The sequence below is a fragment of the Rutidosis leptorrhynchoides genome, chromosome 1 (genome assembly GCF_046630445.1).
Source record: "Rutidosis leptorrhynchoides isolate AG116_Rl617_1_P2 chromosome 1, CSIRO_AGI_Rlap_v1, whole genome shotgun sequence".
Taxonomy (NCBI): domain Eukaryota; kingdom Viridiplantae; phylum Streptophyta; class Magnoliopsida; order Asterales; family Asteraceae; genus Rutidosis; species Rutidosis leptorrhynchoides.
In genome coordinates this window covers 707,977,661-708,003,828 of record NC_092333.1, presented here as the reverse complement: position 1 = coordinate 708,003,828, position 26,168 = coordinate 707,977,661, and the positions used below count along the sequence as shown (strand labels likewise).

At 33.4% G+C, this 26,168-nt stretch overlaps 1 protein-coding gene across 1 annotated transcript; it reads left to right on the top strand.

The window, feature by feature from the left end:
* The first annotated feature begins 22,191 nt into the window (after positions 1 to 22,191).
* On the top strand, positions 22,192 to 24,697 carry LOC139886192 (large ribosomal subunit protein uL30y-like). Its single transcript, XM_071869936.1, has 7 exons — positions 22,192 to 22,317; positions 22,964 to 23,155; positions 23,261 to 23,358; positions 23,479 to 23,536; positions 23,924 to 24,003; positions 24,078 to 24,180; positions 24,320 to 24,697. The coding sequence occupies exons 2-7, from the start codon at positions 22,973 to 22,975 to the stop codon at positions 24,533 to 24,535; spliced, it is 738 nt and encodes a 245-aa protein (XP_071726037.1). The 5' UTR covers positions 22,192 to 22,317; positions 22,964 to 22,972; the 3' UTR covers positions 24,536 to 24,697.
* The last annotated feature ends 1,471 nt before the right edge of the window (positions 24,698 to 26,168 follow it).

Below are 26,168 nucleotides of genomic sequence, written 5' to 3'. Positions count from 1 at the left end.
ACAATAATAAATATTTTCGTACTAAGCTATTACGTGTGAATCTTAACTAGTAAATACTACTCGGATAATTCATATCACTAATATGCTATGATGTACATCTTTCATTAATGACTTAACAATCGTTAATCACTGCTTCAGCACACTAAACTCCATTTTCATAATAAATCAAGTGTATTATTCAAATACATGTTTGATTTTACACTTTCATTTTCGATGTACTCAAAACTTTCTAGAAAACATTATTCGTGCCTTGTGAATTTCACAAGAAATCCACGAGCACCAACATCATATACCGAGATATATCAATAACAATGAACGATGAAGTATTGATTCATAATTTCATTAGCGAAATATTTCGCGATAATTATTAAATCTCTAAGGTTTTGGAGATTATTAATTCTCATTTCAACCGTAAATCAAATGAGTTTAATATTATATTAACTCATTAAATCCATGATTACATCTGAAAGAAAATATATATGTACGTATATTTTCATAAAGATTGTAATTAAATATTCTGTTGTACAAACTGTTGACGGTGAAAATATTTTAACGGGTAGGTAATACCCGAGAAATATTTATATCTCACATTAATATGTTACACCGTACATTCTTCAATTCTGATTCAACAGTCATTAACTATACTACTTACATCCACATATGTATCCGTTCACTAAAGAACAACTATTTTCATACAAATTCAAATACATATTCTGATTTTGACATATCGGAATTTAAGTAAAACTTTAGCAAGTGTTATCTTCTTAAAGATCACTACATTCATGAATTATATTCATTCGTATTCTATGATGAATTATCACATCAAACCACCGAACTTACCATTCCTTACTTTTGAAAATCACAAATATTTCTTCGTCAACTGTTAGATCCATTGATGGATGCATCTTACACTTAAACACTTCAAATTCAAAATTTTTGAAAACATCCTTTGAATCTTGACGATCACAATCAGCGTTCAATCATCTAAAAACGAAATTTCTTGAAACCATCTCAGATTGATAACCGACGATTCAAATATAGCTGCATTAAATGCAGAGGAAACAGCAAAATTGTAGATGGCCTAAATAGCCAGGAGTTTGATGATAAAGAATGGGGTATTGGGAACGCTCGATAGAAAATTTGGTGCTGAAAAATGGATTGAGCAAACCATGAAGGGGACCGTGGACAAATCACAAGGATTAAACCTGTAATCAAAGAATCTAGATGATTCGATTTCTGATGAAAATCACAAAAGATCTCCTTACGCATTCTAAATCCTTACAGAAGAATTTTTCTCGTTATCATTTGATCTTAGAAAATTCTAAGATATCATCGTATCTTTCGTTATAAATATCCTCCATATTTCTGAAGATACATTCATAACTACTCTTGTCCGAAATTGTTTATCACTTCGCACTTTCTGTGTTACATAATAAAGGAAACTGTTTTAGTTTCTATATTTCTATAACATACAAGTTTAAATTTTGAATGATTTGAAGTAGTGTTGGGAATTGAAGCATGAGTTAGTATAATATAATGATGTCATGCCAACGTGATTATATTACAGTAAGTCATGCTAAATTTTTAATGGAAGATGATGATTCATAGACTTTATAATCATCATTTTCCATGTTACATGACTTTTACATTCTACTTAACCTCTGAACATATCAAGAACATATATTCTTGATAGTTCTATCCTTAGTAATTCTAGTAATTTGACAAATCAAATCGTGCTATTACCTTTCCTTCTGTTTTGTATATTATGATCATTTGAAACTCCATACCTACGAATTCTAGACCATTATTCGCTTGACTTGAAGTCGGGAAGGAAAAACAAGAGCATAGAACTCCGACATATAAGGGAAAATATAAAGCCCGATAACAACACGGAAATTACAAACCGTGTATATCAATGCGTATAGCAACATAAAGACACGGGAGAATTAAAAACACTATAACCCCAAGGTAATTGTAGAAGTAAACAGATTCCTCTGGGGGTAAATGAAAAAGAAGAATGACAGAAATGATAGTCAGAAAAATATCCAGGATAAGAACTGGATGGAGCATTTTCACAATCTTTGGAAGTATGAATCGAGAAAGAAAGTATAGAAGTGGTGAAGATAATGAAACAAAAGAAGCTAATTTATAGCAAAATTCTAGACACAACAATCAAGGCAATTTTAATTTCCTTAATTACCGGAGAATCAAATCTTATACAGATTATAAAGATTTCCTTTAAATCCCTTGAATTCCGGAAATCACCTTTAATTATGTCAAAAGTTAAGGCAAACTGATATTTTCTTATTTCAAACTTTTAAGATAACTTCATTTATACTCTTCCTATAATCGAACCGTTTTATCCATATTACCCAATGTTGATAAAACAATATTTTCAACTCATATTCATCATTCTTGTTGTAAAGAATGACAATCTCTATCAAATTTCACGACTATGATTTTCATGAACTCCTTTCTATTTTGTCTACCCTAGCGTGGTGGCATAAACGCTCAAGGTTTAAATGAGCTCGATATTATTCATAACACATTTTATATATCCAATTTACTGAAATGACTTGTATAACATCATCATTTTGAATGATTTCCGCATTAATAATAAAATGCACTTCGTAGAAGAACTTGTAGAAATTATGGTTTGTATGATTTTAATTCTTGAAACAGAACAATATTCTATCCGTTGGAATTCACGCAAGGCCCCGAGCATACCAGGGAACGTGAAAACCAAATAAAACGTAAATATCCTCGTCTATGTACGAACAACACCGATTAATGGCAACAACTAAATTTCGGGACGAAATTTCTTTTAACGGTAGGTACTATAACAACCCTCATATTTCCATGCCTGAATTGACTAATTTGACTATAGGGTTGTTATCCATACGTAATATATAATTAAATTTGACATTGATCAAATATTTATTTTTAGTCGACACTTTTTGTTAACTAAAGTTTACACTAATTATATAAAATAACTTTAGTTAATATTAATGCGTATTATATTTAAAACTATATGTAACATACTTATTAATTAAATGATAAGTTATTTTAATCATTATATATATTTTTAGCTAATAAAAAAATAAAAATAAAAAGAAATAAGATTTTTTTTATAAATTAAATAATGAGCCCATGAATTTTGACTAAATATTTTCAAAAACAAAAACTTATTAAAAATATTTTTAACATGTTTTTTATTATTTTGTCAAAATTAGCACCTTTATTTTATTATTTATTTTTCTTTTCACCAACTATTTTTTACCTATAAATACATTGCTCCTCATTCATTTTTTCTTGCCAAACACAAAAACTTAAGTTATTCTCTCAAAACCTTGAAGAAAATTTGAGGTACTTTCTATTTTTATTAATTTTTTTTCAATATTGTCATTTATATTTATATTTATTGTATATTCTTTGTAAAATTCGAAATTAATTATGATTATATGTTATAATTAGTATTATAAGTGTTATGATGCATAAAAATAATTTTGATAATTTATGGAATATTATTTATAATTAAATACGAATTATGTAGTGTTTAAACGTATAAACAATGTAAAATTCGTAATAAATACTTTTAACCAAAAATAAAATATATATAATTTTTTCTGAGTTTTTAAAACTTATATAGATCTGAAAAAATTATAAAAATAATTACTTGAGTTGAATTGGTATTTATTATATAATTAAACTCTATTATTATGCAATTCGAAGGTAAATTAAGAATAAATATAAAATAATAAAAAATATTTTTTTTATATTTTTCTACAGGTTATTAGACTGATATAAACTTATAAAAATTATAAAAATAATTATTTGGGTTTATTTAGTAATTATGTAGAATTAAAATTGTTTTGTGAATACATTAAGGGTAAAAACAAAAATAAATACAAAAATATAATAAAAACATTTTCTTAAATTTTTTTACTAATCTATATGAATAACTAAGACTATAAAAATTATGTATGTAATTTTTAGATATTTAATTTATTATTTAGACATTTTTGAATAATGTTCGATTAATAAAACACTATTATTTTTGAAGTAATTTAGGTATTTATTTAAAGGTAATTATATTTAATATATATAAGACATACTAAGGTATAATAACTAAATATTAAATAAAACTTAGGTTATATTATCACATATATAATTATTAAGTACATTAATAATTCGTTGTGTGTATACACCTAAAGTGAAGGTTAATCAAAGATAATGTATAATTCATGTGAACTTCATCGCTACTCACGGTCGTAAGTGAATGATGTCTAGGTTGCCATTTATGGGTAAGCTTGTGGATCTCGAATGCCATGACTTAGATTCTGGTCAAGAATCCTGGGCCCCCGGTTACATCTGGTCATTCCTGACTTATTTGATAGCAACGAAGTTTGAGTAGAGTTGTACAACATCTTGCTAAAGATTAACCCGAACTTTCTAAAATTGGAAAATTACTATAAGTGGAAAGTTTCCATAAATAGTAACCTTCCGAAAATGGAAATTCTTTAGTGAACCATTACTATCAATATAGTACTATATACTATTGTCTGTTAGGCAATGTCTGATCATACGTTCTATCTCTAGGTTGAGATCTCGGTCACGTCCTTCCGTTCAATTCTTTCGTGTGCTACTAAGGTGAACTTCATAGCCCCACTTTTTACTGTTTCATAACTGTTTTACAACTTTTGGGGTGAGACACATGCTTGCTTTATAACTGTTTTACACTTAGACACAAGTACTAAATTGTCAACTATGCTGTCATGCTTTGATTCATGCTAAATCCCTACCGTAATATCGTCAATTGCTACGTTTAAATGCAAACTTAATTATTGTGAGTAGGCCTATTGAGAGTAACGTCTCTAACCATTCGACCGTTGGTCTTTGGTTACATAATAATGATTCCACGACACTGAAAGTACAAGGTGTCATAGGGTAAACTTGTTTAGTAGCGATATTACAAAATGCAGCAACACTTTTAGATTGATATTTCTATATCAATCAACTTTAAACTAAATCTTGTGGTCTAAAACTTTGGATATTATTTATAAACCTGTGAATTTCACTCAACCTTTTGGTTGACACTTGTAACGACCCGCACTTTTTCGATCATACTATACTTATAAGATTAATATTTACATAAATTAAACCTTGCCAACATGATAAGCAATCCAAATTGTCGAGACTTATATTTCCGAAAAGAGTTTTACACAACGTTTGACCGTCTAGTTTGACTGATGATATCACGAACTATACAATATATGATAATTATACGTTTGTGTATATAAATGTATATATACATATTTAACATGATTAATAAATGTTTTAATATCTCATTTTGTATTAATAACAACAAGTTATATGTGTATTTTGAAACTACTAACTTAAGTTTTCAAAACGATAACTATACGTAACGTTATTTGACATAAATACTTAAGACTTATAATGTTTATACATATATCGTATAAGTAATGTATTTAATCACTTTTAAGAACTTAAATACATAAAATCATATAAGTGTATTCACAAAAGATAGCTATATTTGAATCCTCATTCCATTTTTCACAAAATTTCTATACGTATACCTAGAGTATTTGTACTCGTATCTTACCAAGCTTCTATACGTATTTACTAATAGTAAATACACATCAAATCACCACCTAACCCACCCTTGTTACTGCCCTTAGAGCAAGGTAATTGGAATTTGGATGCATGCATGAATTATTATACAAAAATACAAGAGAAAACCTTGTCTTGTCTCCTCATGGCCACGTTTTTATGGCCTTTATATGTATCATCATCTTCATTCATTTTACTTCAACTTTCTAGCCAAAACACACACATACTTTGAAGCCTTAAAACCCTTAATCAATTCAGCAAAGTTTCCAAGAAGATCTAGCTTCAAAAACCATACTAAAACACCATAAGAAAACCATACAAAAACACTTCAAGAAAACCCTCCAAGAACACCAACTTACTTCCAATCTTTCATTCACCTCTAGTACCCTTTTGATTCTAGCTTCTTACTTCTCTTTTACAGCAACTTCATCCAAGGAACTTGAGGTAGAATCTATGTTCATAACCTTATTCGATTCATATATATATAGCTATCATATTTTGTGGTATACAAGTTTAACAACAAGAACATAGTTTGAATGTTTTCAAACTTGTTTGCAAACTAAATAGATCCTTCTAACTTAACTTTTAAAATACTTCAAGACCTGTAATATAACTTATGTATATGCTAATTTAACAAGGTAAAACTTGGTTTTTCAAAGTATAAGTATTTTTAGAAAAATGGTCATTAAATGATTTTGTTGTAACAAAAATGTTTAACTTCATATGTTTCACTAATGTTTCACTTATGCCGTATGATTTTGAATACAAACCAAGGTATTTACAGTTCATAGTCTTAAAGAAGAACTCGATCCAAGAAGATGGCAATTTGAATCAACGAAAACGGATTTGTAACGAAGAAACTATGACCGAAACAAAATTGGTTATCCTAGATCATTTCAACTACGGGATCAATTGGAAAAAAATGATATAAATTACATATTTCTAAGATAACATGATATTTTATATATATGTACTTATAATTCAATTTTATATGGTTCAGGATCACCCGTAAACAACACGAGAAGATTAATCATAAGATCCCATGATTGTACGCAACACGTCATTTGACAACACCGGTACTTTATGTACGCAACACGTCATTTGACAACACCGGTACCATGGGTCAAGATTAATCTCGACCAACACATATACGATGGGGTTTTATTGATTTCGTTGGGGGTTTTATTTATTTCATTGCGGGTATATTAAACATCTAAAAATGAACCATTAAAATTGAATTACTAACATCGGACTGCTAACTACGGACTAAGGAATTATTCAAAGTATTAAAAGTATAACAAGTATATATTTATAACGTTTGTTTAAAAATGAAAACATATTGATATATTATATATGGATAGGTTCGTGATATCAACCGGAAGACCGAGTCAAATTATTTATATCATCAAGACAAGAGTGAGTATATAGTCCCACTTTTAAACTCTAAATATTTCGGGATGAGAATACATGTATTTTATGTTTTACGATATGGACACAAGTAACTGAAAAATATGTTCTACGTTGAGTTGTACCACTGGCATACTTCCCTGTAGCTTGGTAACTAATATTTACAGCGGTATTGTAAACGCGAATCCTGTTGATAGATCTATCGGGCCTGACAACCCCAACCGGACTGGACGACCAGTATTCAACGGTTGCACAGTACTTCGTTTTGTGACTACACTTGGTACGGTGTAGTAAGATTTCATATTAAAGGGAATATGCGACGTGAAAATGTTAAGTATGGTTATCAAGTGCTCAACCACTTAGAATACTTTTATTAAACTGTTTATATACGAAATCTTGTGGTCTATATATATATTGCTGCCGGCATTAAACCTATATCTCACCAACTTTATGTTGACCTTTTTAAAACATGTCTATTCTCAGGTGATTTCTAAAGCTTCCGCTGCATCATGTTGGATCTAACCAGGATCTTGCGTACGCATGTTTGTGTCAAAAATAAAACTGCATATCCGAGATGTTGTATTGTAAAATATGCTAGAAACCGTGTTGTTGTCATCATTTGTAAAGTTTGTAAGTCGAAGATTATCGCTAAACGTTAATCTTCTTTTTATTGTCTTAAGCTTGTAACAAAAATAATGGTTATGGTTTGTAATGTATAATATATGCAGTTTTCTTTCAAAAATGTCTCATATAGAGGTCAATACCTCGCAATGAAATCATACGTTATCTAACGCGTTCTTATGGTTAAGGACGGGTTATGACATGTGGTATCAGAGCGTTGGTCTTAGCGAACCAGGTTTGCATTAGTGTGTCTAACCGAGAAGTCGTTAGGATACATTAGTAAAGTCTGGACTTTGACCGGGTCTGATTTTAAAAAAAAAAAAACCATTGCTTATCACTGTTGGTTAAAATTTATGTGTAAATATTATGTAAGAACTAATGGGTTAGTTGTTGTGTGATAGATGTCGGGCTCGAAACTTATTATCACATTCAGCGACTCCGAATCAGAACCTTCAGATTGTGTTTCAGTCATTAACATATCCGATGACGAAAGTGGTATTTTTGGGGAAGACTCACAATTTCTGGATGAACCAACTATTGAAATATCGGAAAGTGAACCCGAGGAGGAAAGTGAACCCGAAGAGGAAAGTGAACCCGAAGAAGAAAGTGAACCCGAGGAAGAAATACTAGAAATTACGAAAGAAAAATTCGATCAAGGAAAGAAACGAAAAGCGAATGAATTAGAAAATTCAAATCCCGAACTTAGTGAGAATGACGTGGCACCAATTCCACTCAACACTACCACCCCTATTCCCACTATTCCTATTAGTGCTATCCCGGCGTCTAGTTCTTCGGCTCCTCAGCCAAAACGTAGGCAGACAGCTAGGATAAGCGTTAGGCCATTCATTGGAACTAAACGCCCTAGAAAATAGACCGAACGATGCATTGCCGTATTAAACCATGGAATCAAATAATGTTTTGTATAATATTATTAGTGTGGTTTGCTTAAAGTTTGATGTAAGATAAGCATATGTAAAATAGCGAAGTATGAAATGCAATAATTTTCCATGGTTAAGTATTATTTAGATTGTAGTAATTGGTTCTGTACTAAGCTATTAAGTATGAACATTAACGGGTAGGTACTACCCAAGATATAATTATAAAACGCTAATAAGAAGAAAAGGCTTTTATAATAATACCTGGTTCATATTATTAACAAGCTATAATGTACTATAAATACACACTACATCTATAATAATCCATGTGAATAATTATTTTTTTTTTCATTAGGAAATGGCGCGATTGAATCGAATGACGGAACAAGAACTCGAGGAACTCATCAATCAACGAGTGAACGATAGAATGTTATGGGTCGAAGCTGCAAGAGCTGCTGCAGTTAATCCAAATCCTCGTGTAGGATGCTCCTACAAGACGTTTCAAGCTTGCAAGCCATCATCATTCAGTGGAACGGAAGGACCGATCGGTTTAACCCGATGGATAGAAAAGATGGAGACGGTGTTTAAAATCAGTGGTTGTGATGAAAAAGACATGACCAAGTTTGCATCGTGCACTTTACAAGATAGTGCACTCACATGGTGGAAGAATTATGTGAAGGCGGTAGGAGGAGATGTAGCTTATGATACTCCATGGGAAGAATTCAAAACAATGATAATCACCGAGTATTGTCCAAGGAATGAGGTTATTAAGTTAGAAGATGAGTTACGAAGTTTGAAGGTGGTTGGTACTGAAATCACCAACTACAATCAGCGATTCATGGAATTGGTTTTACTATGTCCTGAATTGGTTCCAACCGAAGCACGGAAGATTGAAATGTACAAAGGTGGTTTGCCCAAAAAGGTCAAGGCAAACGTTACAGCATCGAAACCTAAGACAATTCATGAAGCTATAACCATGGCAAACGAGCTAATGGATCAGGTCATTTTGGACAAGAAAGCATTCAATACTGAGGTGAAGGTATTGGGGAACAAGAAAAAGTGGAATGGAGGTTATGATCGAGGTAACCAACAACAACCTTATAAGAAACAAGAAACCACGAAAGGTGCGGGTAGCGGTTCAGGCTTTGGTTACAAAGAACAAAGTCCTTTATGCAACCGTTGTCACAAACATCATTTTGGTTACTGTAGTGTGTTGTGCACTAAATGCAATAGACAGGGACATCTTGCTGAAGATTGTAAGGCTCTCGTTACAAATGCAAATGGTAACAAGACTCCTGCCACCAACGCAAATAGAACTGCTTTGGCTAACATTACTTGTTTTGGGTGTGGAAAACAAGGTCATTATAAGAGCCAGTGCCCGAATCAGAATGGCGGACCTGCACGTGGAAGAGCGTTTGTTATTAATGCTAGAGAGGCACGAGAAGACCCGGAACTTGTTACGGGTACGTTTACCATTAATAACTTATCAGCATCTATTTTATTTGATACTGGCGCCGATAGAAGTTACGTGTGTATAAATTTTTACACTAAATTGAATTGTTCATCATTACCTCTAGATGCTAAGTACTTGATTGAGTTAGCTAATGGTAAGCTAATTAAAGCCGATAAAATTTGTCGTGATTGTGAAATAAATCTAGCCGGAGAAACGTTTAAAATCGACTTAATACCCGTAGAATTAGGAGGTTTTGATGTAATAGTCGGCATGGACTGGATGTCCAAAATAGGAGCGGAAGTTGTTTGTGCCAAGAAGGCAATTCGTATTCCTGGTAAGGATAAAATACCGGTGATGATTTATGGAGAGAAGGGTAATTCAAAGCTAAAACTCATTAGCTGTTTGAAAGCCAAGAAGTGTTTAGAAAAGGGATGTTACGCTATTTTAGCACATGTTAATAAAGTCGAAAAGAAAGAAAAGTGCATCAACGACGTGCCTGTGGCAAGAGATTTTCCTGAAGTTTTTCCGGAAGAATTGCCGGGATTACCTCCATTTAGATCGGTAGAATTTCAAATAGATTTAGTACCAGGAGCTGCACCAGTGGCTCGTGCTCCATATAGACTTGCACCGTCCGAATTAAAAGAACTTCAAAGTCAGTTAAAAGAATTATTGGACCGTGGATTCATACGACCAAGTACATCACCGTGGGGAGCTCCAATTTTGTTTGTCAAGAAGAAAGACGGATCTTTCCGAATGTGTATAGATTATCGTGAATTAAATAAGTTAACTATCAAGAATCGGTATCCACTACCGAGAATTGATGACTTATTTGATCAATTGCAAGGATCATGTGTTTATTCAAAAATCGACTTAAGATCGGGCTATCATCAACTACGCGTCAAAGAAGAGGATATTCCGAAAACTGCTTTTCGGACACGTTATGGTCATTACGAATTTTTGGTTATGCCGTTTGGATTGACGAATACGCCAGCTGTATTCATGGACCTCATGAATCGAGTTTGTAGTCCGTATTTAGATAAGTTTGTTATCGTTTTCATTGATGATATTCTTATCTATTCCAAGAGTGAGCAAGAGCATGAAGAGCATTTAAGGTTGATACTGGAGTTGTTGAGAAAAGAACAACTTTATGCTAAATTTTCTAAGTGTGCTTTCTGGTTGAAAGAAGTGCAATTTCTTGGTCACGTTGTTAATAGCGAAGGAATTCAGGTTGATCCAGCAAAAACTGAAGCTATTGAAAAATGGGAGACTCCTAAGACACCAACACAGATACGCCAATTTTTGGGTTTAGCCGGTTATTATAGAAGGTTTATTCAAGATTTTTCCCGAATAGCTAAACCGTTGACAGCGTTAACGCAAAAAGGGAAGAAATATGAATGGACCTCGGAGCAGGAGAACGCATTTCAAATACTGAAGAAGAAGTTAACTACGGCGCCTATTTTATCGTTACCAGAAGGGAACGATGATTTTGAAATATATTGTGACGCTTCGCGACAAGGTTTTGGTTGTGTTCTTATGCAACGAAAGAAAGTAATTGCATTTGCATCCCGACAATTGAAGATTCACGAGCGGAATTATACGACGCATGATCTAGAATTGGGAGCAGTCGTGTTTGCATTGAAGATGTGGAGACACTACTTGTATGGGGTTAAATTCACTGTGTTTACTGATCATAAAAGCCTTCAACATATTTTTGATCAGAAACAATTGAACATGAGGCAACGTAGGTGGGTCGAGTTAATAAACGACTATGATTGTGAAATTCGTTATCATCCCGGGAAAGCGAATGTGGTGGCTGACGCACTAAGCAGAAAGGAACGAGAACCAATTCGAGTACGAGCGATGAACATAAAAATTCGCATGAATCTCAACTCACAAATCAAAGAAGTTCAACGAGAAGCACTTACTAAAGAAAATATAGGAAATGAAATAATGAAGAAGTATGCGAAGCAACTCGTTATGCGGGAAGATGGAATTCGATATTTTGCAAATCGTATTTGGGTACCGAAGTTGGGTGGATTAAGGAAGTTGATATTGAACGAGGCACATAAGACAAGATATTCGATACATCCTGGAGTTGGAAAGATGTACCAAGATCTTAAGACACATTATTGGTGGCCTAATTTGAAGACAGACGTTGCAACATATGTTGGGGAATGTTTAACTTGTTCCAAAGTCAAAGCAGAACACCAGAAGCCGTCAGGGTTACTTCAACAACCAGAAATTCCAGAATGGAAATGGGACGGTATTACCATGGATTTCATCACGAAGTTACCAAAGACTGCCTGGGGATACGACACCATTTGGGTAATTGTTGATCGTCTTACCAAATCTGCACATTTCTTGCCTATAAAGGAAACAGATAGAATGGAGAAATTATTACGATTATATATAAAGGAAATAGTTTCAAGGCATGGAATACCTATTTCCATTATATCCGATCGTGATAGTAGATTTACTTCAAAATTTTGGCAATCACTACAGGAGGCACTAGGAACTCGGTTGGATATGAGTACCGCATATCATCCACAAACCGATGGACAGAGTGAAAGAACGATTCAGACTCTCGAAGACATGCTCAGGGCATGTGTGATCGATTTTGGAAACGGATGGGATAAATATCTACCGTTAGCAGAATTCTCGTATAATAATAGTTATCATGCGAGCATTGGAGCTGCGCCATTCGAAGCATTGTACGGAAGGAAGTGTAGATCTCCTATCTGTTGGAATGAAGTAGGAGATCGACATTTAACTGGTCCCGAGATCATACATGAAACGACCGAGAAGATAGTACAAATCAAGGAGAGATTGAAAACAGCCCGTAGTCGCCAAAAGAGCTACGCCGATGTTCGAAGGAAACCATTAGAGTTTCAGGTCGGGGACATGGTTATGCTAAAGGTGTCACCTTGGAAAGGTGTAATACGTTTCGGCAAAAGGGGTAAACTGAACCCAAGGTACGTAGGCCCGTTCAAGATCATCGAACGCATTGGACCGGTAGCTTATCGACTCGAGTTACCGCAACAACTCGCCGGAGTACATAATACCTTTCACGTCTCAAACCTTAAGAAGTGTCTTGCAAAGGAAGACCTCACCATTCCTCTTGAAGAAATTCATGTCGACGAGAAACTACAATTCGTCGAAGAACCAATCGAAATCATGGACCGTGAAGTTAAACAGCTCAAACAGAGTAATATACCGATTGTTAAGGTTCGTTGGAATGCTAGAAGAGGTCCCGAGTTTACTTGGGAACGCGAGGATCAGATGAAACAAAAGTATCCGCACTTGTTTCTCGATGACGCAAAATAGGTACAATTTTAAAATTTCGGGACGAAATTTATTTAACGGGGAGGTAATGTAACGACCCGCACTTTTTCGATCATACTATACTTATAAGATTAATATTTACATAAATTAAACCTTGCCAACATGATAAGCAATCCAAATTGTCGAGACTTATATTTCCGAAAAGAGTTTTACACAACGTTTGACCGTCTAGTTTGACTGATGATATCACGAACTATACAATATATGATAATTATACGTTTGTGTATATAAATGTATATATACATATTTAACATGATTAATAAATGTTTTAATATCTCATTTTGTATTAATAACAACAAGTTATATGTGTATTTTGAAACTACTAACTTAAGTTTTCAAAACGATAACTATACGTAACGTTATTTGACATAAATACTTAAGACTTATAATGTTTATACATATATCGTATAAGTAATGTATTTAATCACTTTTAAGAACTTAAATACATAAAATCATATAAGTGTATTCACAAAAGATAGCTATATTTGAATCCTCATTCCATTTTTCACAAAATTTCTATACGTATACCTAGAGTATTTGTACTCGTATCTTACCAAGCTTCTATACATATTTACTAATAGTAAATACACATCAAATCACCACCTAACCCACCCTTGTTACTGCCCTTAGAGCAAGGTAATTGGAATTTGGATGCATGCATGAATTATTATACAAAAATACAAGAGAAAACCTTGTCTTGTCTCCTCATGGCCACGTTTTTATGGCCTTTATATGTATCATCATCTTCATTCATTTTACTTCAACTTTCTAGCCAAAACACACACATACTTTGAAGCCTTAAAACCCTTAATCAATTCAGCAAAGTTTCCAAGAAGATCTAGCTTCAAAAACCATACTAAAACACCATAAGAAAACCATACAAAAACACTTCAAGAAAACCCTCCAAGAACACCAACTTACTTCCAATCTTTCATTCACCTCTAGTACCCTTTTGATTCTAGCTTCTTACTTCTCTTTTACAGCAACTTCATCCAAGGAACTTGAGGTAGAATCTATGTTCATAACCTTATTCGATTCATATATATATAGCTATCATATTTTGTGGTATACAAGTTTAACAACAAGAACATAGTTTGAATGTTTTCAAACTTGTTTGCAAACTAAATAGATCCTTCTAACTTAACTTTTAAAATACTTCAAGACCTGTAATATAACTTATGTATATGCTAATTTAACAAGGTAAAACTTGGTTTTTCAAAGTATAAGTATTTTTAGAAAAATGGTCATTAAATGATTTTGTTGTAACAAAAATGTTTAACTTCATATGTTTCACTAATGTTTCACTTATGCCGTATGATTTTGAATACAAACCAAGGTATTTACAGTTCATAGTCTTAAAGAAGAACTCGATCCAAGAAGATGGCAATTTGAATCAACGAAAACGGATTTGTAACGAAGAAACTATGACCGAAACAAAATTGGTTATCCTAGATCATTTCAACTACGGGATCAATTGGAAAAAAATGATATAAATCACATATTTCTAAGATAACATGATATTTTATATATATGTACTTATAATTCAATTTTATATGGTTCAGGATCACCCGTAAACAACACGAGAAGATTAATCATAAGATCCCATGATTGTACGCAACACGTCATTTGACAACACCGGTACTTTATGTACGCAACACGTCATTTGACAACACCGGTACCATGGGTCAAGATTAATCTCGACCAACACATATACGATGGGGTTTTATTGATTTCGTTGGGGGTTTTATTTATTTCATTGCGGGTATATTAAACATCTAAAAATGAACCATTAAAATTGAATTACTAACATCGGACTGCTAACTACGGACTAAGGAATTATTCAAAGTATTAAAAGTATAACAAGTATATATTTATAACGTTTGTTTAAAAATGAAAACATATTGATATATTATATATGGATAGGTTCGTGATATCAACCGGAAGACCGAGTCAAATTATTTATATCATCAAGACAAGAGTGAGTATATAGTCCCACTTTTAAACTCTAAATATTTCGGGATGAGAATACATGTATTTTATGTTTTACGATATGGACACAAGTAACTGAAAAATATGTTCTACGTTGAGTTGTACCACTGGCATACTTCCCTGTAGCTTGGTAACTAATATTTACAGCGGTATTGTAAACGCGAATCCTGTTGATAGATCTATCGGGCCTGACAACCCCAACCGGACTGGACGACCAGTATTCAACGGTTGCACAGTACTTCGTTTTGTGACTACACTTGGTACGGTGTAGTAAGATTTCATATTAAAGGGAATATGCGACGTGAAAATGTTAAGTATGGTTATCAAGTGCTCAACCACTTAGAATACTTTTATTAAACTGTTTATATACGAAATCTTGTGGTCTATATATATATTGCTGCCGGCATTAAACCTATATCTCACCAACTTTATGTTGACCTTTTTAAAACATGTCTATTCTCAGGTGATTTCTAAAGCTTCCGCTGCATCATGTTGGATCTAACCAGGATCTTGCGTACGCATGTTTGTGTCAAAAATAAAACTGCATATCCGAGATGTTGTATTGTAAAATATGCTAGAAACCGTGTTGTTGTCATCATTTGTAAAGTTTGTAAGTCGAAGATTATCGCTAAACGTTAATCTTCTTTTTATTGTCTTAAGCTTGTAACAAAAATAATGGTTATGGTTTGTAATGTATAATATATGCAGTTTTCTTTCAAAAATGTCTCATATAGAGGTCAATACCTCGCAATGAAATCATACGTTATCTAACGCGTTCTTATGGTTAAGGACGGGTTATGACAACACTTTAAGCATGTTTTGTCTCAGGTGATGATTGAGCTAGCTGTTTGCAACTTTGTGATGATAGATTTGATGCTTGCATGGAGTCCACATCGCATATTATATTTTAGTTCATAAACATTTATTTTACGTTTTAATAATAATGTAAACATGTATTACTGCTTCCGCTATTTTATTAACAAAGGTTTTATTTAAAAAGTCTCATATAGAGTCGTTCTCGTTTATACAACTGTGTTATGATATGATTGGTCACAATTACCTCTGGTCCATTTTGGGGGGTGTGACAATCTTGAATTGCAAATTTGCAATCATTGGCGAAGCCAAGATTCTTAATCACTAGTTATACAAATTTTGAAGATCAATTAACTTTATTCATAACCCTAATCAACTTTTAAAAAGAGTTAGTCTAATTAAAACAGGAAGAGCAGTTAACACCCTTACCCTTTTGTAGGGGTGTTTAATATTTGATTTCAAAGGTTTAACGGAAATCAAATTTAAATCCAAACTAAATTGAATTTGAATTCGGTTTTTAGTTTTTGATTTTTGATTTTCAGTTTTAATTTTTGAATTAGGTTAAATCGAAAACCGAATTCAATACCGAATTTGACTAATAATGTATTAAATTGTTAACTTACATAACCCAAAAATCAATTTAAAAACCCCAAATTAAAAACCAAAGTCAATTTATATGTTTATTTGGATTAGATTACAATGATTTTTTCAGTTTTAACCGAAATCGAGCTGAATTCGAATACGATTTTTAGTTCGACTTAGGTTTTAACGTCGAATTCGGTTTTAGTCCTAAAATTTTTAAAACCGAGGAAATCGAACTGATAAACACTTTTTGGAAGAAGTAAACTTTGATAACATTGAGTTGTAATCTCTTGAATTCAATAATTTGCTTGAAATCCAACGGACCAATCAGAGCGCGACATGTGGCGCAACAATCACATGTGATTGAAAAAAAATTCAAAATTTTTTTTTTTGAAAAAAAAATTTTAATTTTTTTTGAAAATTTTTTTTAATTTTTTTTGAACTTTTTTTTTAATTTAGCATTTCAAATCCAATCACATGTGATTGTAAAACACAATCACATGTAATTCTGCATGTCAAATCCAATCACATGTGATTGAAAAAAAAAGTTTCAATTTTTTTTTCAAAAAAAAAATAAAAAAATTCAACCGGAAACACACTTTAATTCGGTGATTTGATCAAGTTTGTTAGCGTTTCGTGATCATATCTTCAAAATTTCAAACTTTAATTCGGTGATTTGATCAAGTTTTGATCAAAAACTTGGTGTTTAAAGGTTTTAGCACAAATTTACTGAAATTCGTCATTTTACTAAAAAAAAATTTCAATCACATGTGATTGGATTTGATATGCAGAATCACATGTGATTGAGTTTTACAATCACATGTGATTGGCATGTAGAATCACATGTGATTTACTACATGTCAAATCCAATCACATGTGATTGAAAAAAAATTCAAAAAAAAAAATTTTTAAAAATTTCGAAAAAGATAAAAAAAAATTGAATTTTTTTTTTATTTTTTTTTCAATCACATGTAATTATCGTACTACATGTCGCACTCTGATTGGTCACTTGGATCTCAACTTAAAAGTTGATTTCATTTGAATATTACTCTGATAACATTATAATAAATTAAATGCAAGTGGCACGAGATAAAATGCATGCACTATCGTGTCTAAAATCAATACCATGACATGCACATGAAAAAATTTGGAGAACGTGAACAATATATACGGTACATTGTACAACAATAAATTAATAATGAAGGCTAACAAATATTTTTAATCCTTTAACTCCTATGGCGGGTTATTTATAAGGTGACTAAGATATTGGACTCGAATTAAATTCGGGTTAACCTATCAAATAAACACTCTTGAACTAATTTTACCTAATACAGTTTATACTTCCAACGGCAAAAAAATACAAAATTATTATATTACCCGATACTAATGACGGGTGACACGGGACAACATTACTTGAAGTGTGAACGTGTGATCTATAATAGTCAATCTTTACTTCACCCAATTCAAACAATATACAAAGAGTCTCATGCCTTTTTTGTTCGGACAAAGTCAACGCGCTTAAACCCTTTTAAAAAGGGTTTAAAAGATAAATGACTGAGAGTCACGCGATTTTGAAAGCGTCGCATCTAGATCGTCAGCTTCTTCAAAAGAGGCTTCGCCGTTTTTTTCCTTCTTTTTTATGCTTTTGTATAGCAAAAAAAATAAAACTATATATCACGAGTAGATTCGAGGAGGTATGTGTTCTATGATTTTCGGCGGCTCAATGGATCTCGGCGTTCTCCGGATGTTTCACTATTTGGTCAGAAATGATTTGTTTATTGTTGTTGCGGTGGTGGTTGGCGTTCTCTCGATCGCCAAGGTTGTTATTTTTCCTTTTTAGTGTGATTGGTTGTTAGGTTTCCTTTGTTTGACGTATTTATACTAGTTTTGTTTCTTAACAAACGTGTTTCCACCCTATTGGTGGGACCATTTGTTTAAGAATCGATGTTTAGTCGCTTGTTTTGGGTAGGACCGATTTTTATTGTATCAATTGTACTTGTTGATCTTCGGATCCGTTATATGTTATTATATTTTCCCAAAATAAATAAATTAATAATTAAAATAACGCTTGTAGTGACACCAAGACTATACTTATTAACTTCTACATCATCGTCACACCAACACTAAGAATGTAAGACTGAACCTTGCATATCATGACAAACTGACACATGTTGAAGTATATATCTGGCAAACGGGTCAAGATGGGTCGGGTTGGGTCAAAGATCAAATGGGTTCGGGTTGAAACGGGTCATAGGTCGAAATGGGTCAGAATTAAAATGGGTCGAACGGGTTGGGCCGAGACCTCGGTCGGGTTGGGTCAAGACCCGGGTCGACCTAGTAAAATTGTTCATGTTTGTATTTTTTGATGTATCTCTTCCGAACACGCGCCCCGAAAACGCGAGTCGAAAACACGCCTCAAATTATGTGCCTCTATAGACACGCGACGAAAACGCGTGTCGCAACATCTGATATAAAACGCGCTTCAAAAATTAACGTCGAAAAACGTGGGTCGAAAATACGCATCGAAAAGGCGCGATGAAAACATGGGCCGAAAACGCGCATAAAAAACGCGTGTCGAAATGGCACGTCAAAACGGGTGAAGAATAACACGCGTCGAAAACCGCGCCTCGAAAACTCGCGCCGAAAACGATGGTCGAAAACGCGCGCCGAAAATGCTGGTCGAAAATGCGCGTAAAAAATGATTGTCGAAAAAGCGCGTCGAAAATGCTGGTCGAAAACGTGCGTCGAAAATGCTGGTCGAAAACGCGTGTCGAAAATGTTGGTAGAAAACGTGCTTCAAAAACGCGAATCGAAAAACGCTGCTCGAAAACAGCGTCGAAAACGCGGGTCGAAACGCGCCTCAAAATCGTGAGTCGAAACCGTGAGTCGAAACCGCTCTTCGAAAACGCGCGTCGAAAACGGGCGTTGAAAACGTGGGTCGAAAAATTGCATATAAGTCTAAGGGAACTCCCTCTACTACCAATTGATTTTGAAGAAAAAAGAGGGACACTTGGGCTTATATTGCAAGACATGTTATTGTGCTATCGATCCTATCTCTAGTATCAGAGTCAGACTATAACCCGGATGTGGTGGACGGCGCAGTGGCCCCACCCCTGAGCGCACTGTGCGACGTGGCGCAGGCCGCAGCCATGGGTGTGTCAAACGATGAGTAGACCCAGCCATCGTTCGAGAGGAGGCCTAAGGGAGAGACTTAGGTTTGAGGGGAGGTTTGTAAGGGTGCAAACCAATGTCACACATCGATCATGGGACAAAAAAATGTATGCATATAAGTTTAAGGGTATGACATGTTGTTGCGATGATCGATCATATCAGTGGTATATACTTATTAGGAACGATTAGGTGAGCCCTAACAAGACTTGATAACCTCAAGTTACCAAACCCATTAACAATAAACGAATATATGTGATGAACTCGAAGAAGAGTAGAAAGAACGTAAAAAACACGAGAATGTAACAAGGTTATATGTAATCAAAGTGATTACTTTAATCCTCGGCCAATCAAAAAGTATTTGTTTATTAATTTTCGTAGGTATACATTATAGAATACATATGGGTGTATATATAATGTAAAAAGAACTACGTTTTCGAAGCTAAAGCGAACTCCTAGTCCAAATTCAATTCCAACTGCATACGCATCCCGGTTGTGATAGGATCCATCCCGATCGCGATAGGACCCATCCCAGCCGCGATAGGACTCCATCTTAGAACTCAATTCGTGTTTAACTCGTCTTCACACTCCTAACACAAAGTCACAAATTGCAACTTTTAATGCCATGATTGTCTTGCATGAGTGTTATTACTCTATGTCTGATACATTTTTCATGAAATATGACACATGTTAACTATTTTATAACTTAATAACGGGTAGCAAATTTGACCCGTTTAGTTGTGACTGTGTTCAATCATGTTATGTTTGATCTCTTCGATGCCAATCTTCAAATATATTGGTATCAGTGGCGGATCTAGAAATGGCAGTCACTGATTAAATACTCAAAACGTCTTCTTAGATGACTTATTTCAATTGTGTCAACAAAAAATATTACATTATCTACTAGTATCACTAGTTAAAAACTCAAAAACATTTCCACTACATCGCGTATTTTACTAGTGTCCAGTACTATCACTCAACATATATGAGATCCACCCAGGATAGGTACGTACATTCTCAAAATTTACAGGTGTTTGACTTAGGGATTAAAAGGTTATATATTGGAGTGCATGTTATAAGTATGATGTTATAAAGTTGGATCTTGTTCGGTATACTTTACCTTATCTGCAGATTTTGATAAATGGCTGAAAATTTACAAAAAATTTCAAACAAATTCTCTATGTGATTAAAATCTATTTTCATGTTTTCATGAGTACTTGCATTGATAATGTAACCATTTGTCAATCTAGTTGCCTTTGTAACCGTAAGCAGTGACGAATCTATGATGAAAATTTAAAGGAGTCACCATTTCTTTTAAATGTAATTTATATTTAAATGGTACTTTAGTGATTGCTTAACTCCCGAAAAGAATCATAAATCATAATATATGGGTTCTCATATAGTTAAATTAAGTGATGTATAAACAAAATGAAGTATGATGTAAAGAAAAAAATTCAAACAAGTGGTGTTGAGCAGTAAAGGCATAGCCGTGTGCATGTCTGTAAGTTTCATTCACATCTAATGCTATTAAAATTGTATGATTCATGCTGTTTTTTTTCAGTCGCTAAAGTTTACTATATATGTAGTTTCATAGCACATGTTTTGACCCTAAAAAACTATTCATTTTTAATGGTCAGTGAAAATACTTCAACAAAATCATAATCATTAATATTGTTCGAAATCAAACTACAATTTTAGGGTCGATAATGCATTGGTAGCTACATTATTGGCCTATTACAAATACAAAGTATGTGCCCATATGGCTTTTCAAAAAGGGAAATTAATGAAAATACACTTTTTTTAAGGCTTCAAACAAAATACACTTTTTAAAAAAATTTGCCTTTTTACACCATTCGGTAGACGGGATTTCTGTCTACCACCTTTATATGTCGTCTACTACCATTTTTACATAGTAGTAGACAGTAACAACAAGGTAGTAGACAGTGAGAACAAAGCAGTAGACAGCCAATTACAAGGTAGCTGACCGTCTACTGCCTTGTTGTTACTGTCTACTACCTTGTTGTAGGTGTCGACTGATAAGTATTATTGGTGTCTTAAAAAGTGTATTACAAGGTAGCTGACAGACAATTTTTTTTTAAAAAGTGTATTTTGTTTGAAGCCTTAAAAAAAGTGTATTTTGAATAATTTCCCTTAAAAAAAAAGAAAAAAAAAAGTATGTGTCCATATGTAAATATCAAACTTAAGCCCAATTAGTATAGGTTCTGAAATGTTAATAGGTCCACTATGTTCGGTCATACGGGCCCGTTTGTATATGTCAAAGTTAAGCCCATTACTAAACTATCACCAGCAAACCCTTCAAAACCCTAATTCTCATTTCTTTTCAGACCTTCATACTTCACACATAACAGACGGCCCTTAATCGCTGGTGGCGTTTACGGTTATCATTAATCTTTCACGAAACCTAATTTCATCAACGTAAGTCTCTGTTTGTTATTTCGCATCATTATATCTGTAGATCGTACATGTTTGATGACTTCGATAGTTTAATCCTTCAATCAGGATTCGGCTTATATATATATATATATATATATATATATATATATATATATATATATATATATATATCACTTATTTCAGTGCTATTATATGCAAAAATAATTAAGGTCTTCCTATCTGCAACCTAGGTTCTGAGCTCACTAATTTCACCTTAAATCAATTATAAAGTTATGACAATTTGTTTCTGTTCTCTTATCTGCAATATAAGTTTTTATCAAGGTTATTAAACATTAAGTAGGATTTTGAATTTCAGTTATGTTTTATTTATGCCTAGTGTTTCGTTAATTGAACTTCATGTTTGACCTATAAGTTGTGATTTGTTCATTGAGTTCATGATCCTGCAACTTTGTGCGTGCAATTAATAAAATGTTTTTAGATTATGTGAATAAATTTCGTTTTTTGGTTGTATATCGACCAGAAGCCAACAAAAACTAGTGTGTAACTTTGTTGTATAAAATTAATCAACAGTGTTTTTTTGCATTTAATGTATAATTAGAATTAGACATGTAGTCATGGATATAATGTCTATAGGATGTGGTGGGTTAACTTAAGTTGTGTTTTTTAGTGTGTTGAAATGGTTGAAGCAACAAAGGCTGGACAATTGGTTCCTGAGTCGGTATTGAAGAAGCAAAAGAGAAACGAGCAATGGGCGTTGGCTAAGAAGGAAGATAGTGAGCTTTTGAAGAAAAAGAATGCTGCTAATAGGAAGTTGATTTTCAACAGGGCTAAACAGTACACCAAAGAGTATGAAGATCAGGTTGACCGTCTGTGCATATTGTATTTTTGAGATGTGATTTATTGGTTTTTAAGTGGGTTAATGGTTTTGGTCACTAACGTATGTGGTATATATTTGCAAATGTAGCAAAAAGAGCTAATTCAGCTTAAGCGTGAAGCACGGTTGAAAGGTGGATTCTATGTGAATCCTGAAGCTAAGATGTTGTTTATCATTCGTATCCGTGGGTGAGTATCTTATAGTTTTAAGCTTCATTTATAACTTTTTCTGCTATGTTGCCTTTGAAATTATTGCTTTCAAGATGATATCATTGGTGTGTCTTAATTTGTTTTGTGTGCATTGTTCAGTATCAATGCAATGGACCCAAAGTCGAAGAAGATTTTGCAGCTTTTACGTTTGAGACAGGTGATTCTTGAAGCCACATAGTCATTTTTATTTTATCATCTGGTGTTAGTGGTTTTTATATACTCTTTTAATAATATGGCTGTAGGGGTATATAAATACTTATTCGGCTATGTTGTCAGTATTTTTTATTGACTAGTTAATGAAAAGAAGTTGGTAGAATTTTTACTTGGTTAAGTGGATATCTTAAGGGTCGCTCTTTTTACACTAATAAGGACTATTATAGAGTGATGTAGCTTTTGTATTACTCTGTTAAATACATGCATTATAATGTAGAAAAGATAGTTATGAGAGGGTTGTAAAGGGTTTTTATCTTTTTTTTTTGTTGGTTCTCTTGTTGTTTACTTCTTTGTAATATGGTCTTAATCCGTATGTTTCTATATTTTACAGATCTTTAATGGTGTTTTCTTGAAAGTCAACAAGGCAACTTTGAACATGTTGCACCGAGTGGAACCATATGTTACTTACGGGTATGAATCATGACATATATTGAACTCTGATGAACTATACTGCATTTCATATCTATAATGCATTTTGTACACAGTTACCCCAACTTGAAAAGTGTCAAAGAGTTAATCTACAAGAGGGGATATGGCAAGCTCAACAAACAAAGAATTCCACTTACTGATAATTCAATTGTTGAACAGGTCCGTTTTCTTTCCCTATTCTTTGGCATTAACATTACCATGAGCTTTAACTAATTTGTAATCACTGATTGTTAGTTATTCTTCATTGCATATCTAATTTGTCATTCAAGTATAACTGACTTGTTATTTGGATTTACAGGCTCTTGGTAAATTTGGGTTGATCTGTGTTGAAGATCTTATCCATGAAATCTTGGCTGCTGGTCCTCATTTTAAGGAAGCCAACAACTTCTTGTGGCCATTCAAGTTGAAGGCTCCATTGGGTGGGATGAAGAAGAAGAGGAACCACTATGTTGAAGGTGGTGATGCTGGAAATCGTGAAGATTATATCAATGAGCTCATCCGAAGAATGAACTAGATCTTTGGTTAACAGGTGCGAGTAGTTTTGTTACTTATTGTCCTGCTTGTTAATCCTTTGAGGAATTTTGGATGTTATGTTTTAGGTATCAACTTCATATTTTCTTGTTTATGTTTCATGTATGACTGAAGGCATTGTTGGTTTTACTTAGTTTGTTTAAAAGGAGTCCAAATAGCATAAAACTAGGGATGGTATTTGATACCGATTTTGTCCTAAAGTGACTACAGAATCCCGAACCGAGTAAGTGACCGGTATTGGTTTCGGTTTCTGAATTTCGATATCAATACGGCTGTCGAATTGATTTTGGTTACACAGATTCTAGAAGATGCAAATATTGGCTTATAATTGTTACAGCGTCCGGGAAACGAACAACCTGTTTTGTGCTAATTACAATAAAGCAGAATTCACATTAGCTTCGACTACATTTTTCATATTAACAAAACAAGTACAACTAGTCCTTACAAAAACAGACCCTCTCCAACTAGTTCATATATAAGTTGAACCACCTGCACATTAGACTGTACATAACCCAGCGTCAAATCACTTCCGTCAAATGAGTTTGCAAATGGTGACGGATCTGACGCCTGATATCGCGGCGTCAGTTTTTGACGGAATCCGGCGTCAGTCGGAATGTTGACGGTGGAAAGATGGAGCGTGAGGGAGATGCACCAATCAGGTGAGAGAGTGTGTATATTTTTTTGTTATTTATTAATTTTTTATACCCACCTTCCAATCAGATTTTACCATATCACTCACCAAATATTTGACACAAAAACTTGACATTTTGGGTTAACGAGAGTCAAATACAGTCACAGTCAAAAACCCACTTTTTTATCAAAAACTGCACAATCCGACTCTGACATCATAGCTAGTATCAGGAATAGTCTTATGTTGACAAAACTTCAAAATGTTCTTAGTGGACCAGTAGAAAAGTAGAAGCAATCAAGCTTTAAAGGATTAATAATAAGGTTGCATTAAATAATTTCTATCATAATCATACCGGGTAAATAATTTCTCCATGCAAGTAAAGCGCCGGGATATATTAACTTTTACTAAAGTTTGTAAGTTTTGTTTTGTTGTAGAATGATGCAAACTATATTGTTACTTTCATTTTTTCAAGCATAGTAAGTTTGCAATATAAATACAATTGTTGGATTGTTGGAAGGTGAGTAATTAAGTTTTAGTATGTGTAATGACTACTTCAAAAATCGGTTTTCTAATCCGTTTTACCGGTATTAAACCGATCAGTATCAAACAAAAAACCGATACAGAAATCGAATCTCTAGTCATATTTCAGTACCACTACCTATTCGTATTCGAACTCTTGCCTGCATGGAACGATATCTTATAAGTGGTGCTCTGATTGCAATAATGGAATGTTTTCATGTCTTAATCCAAAATGCTCTGTATAGTTAAAAGTTTACTTGGAAGTCATAACATCCAAAGATGCCCAAGAATTGATTCTTATCTCAAGTAACCAACAATTTGAGATACTCTTTATTTCTCAAACATAGAAATTGGCTTGACCAAATCGTCTAGTCTCTAGTAATGTTTGCTAGCTCAATTTCAGTAATTGATTACTCAAGTACTACATTTATTTATTAAACAGTAACAAAATCCAACAATATACATA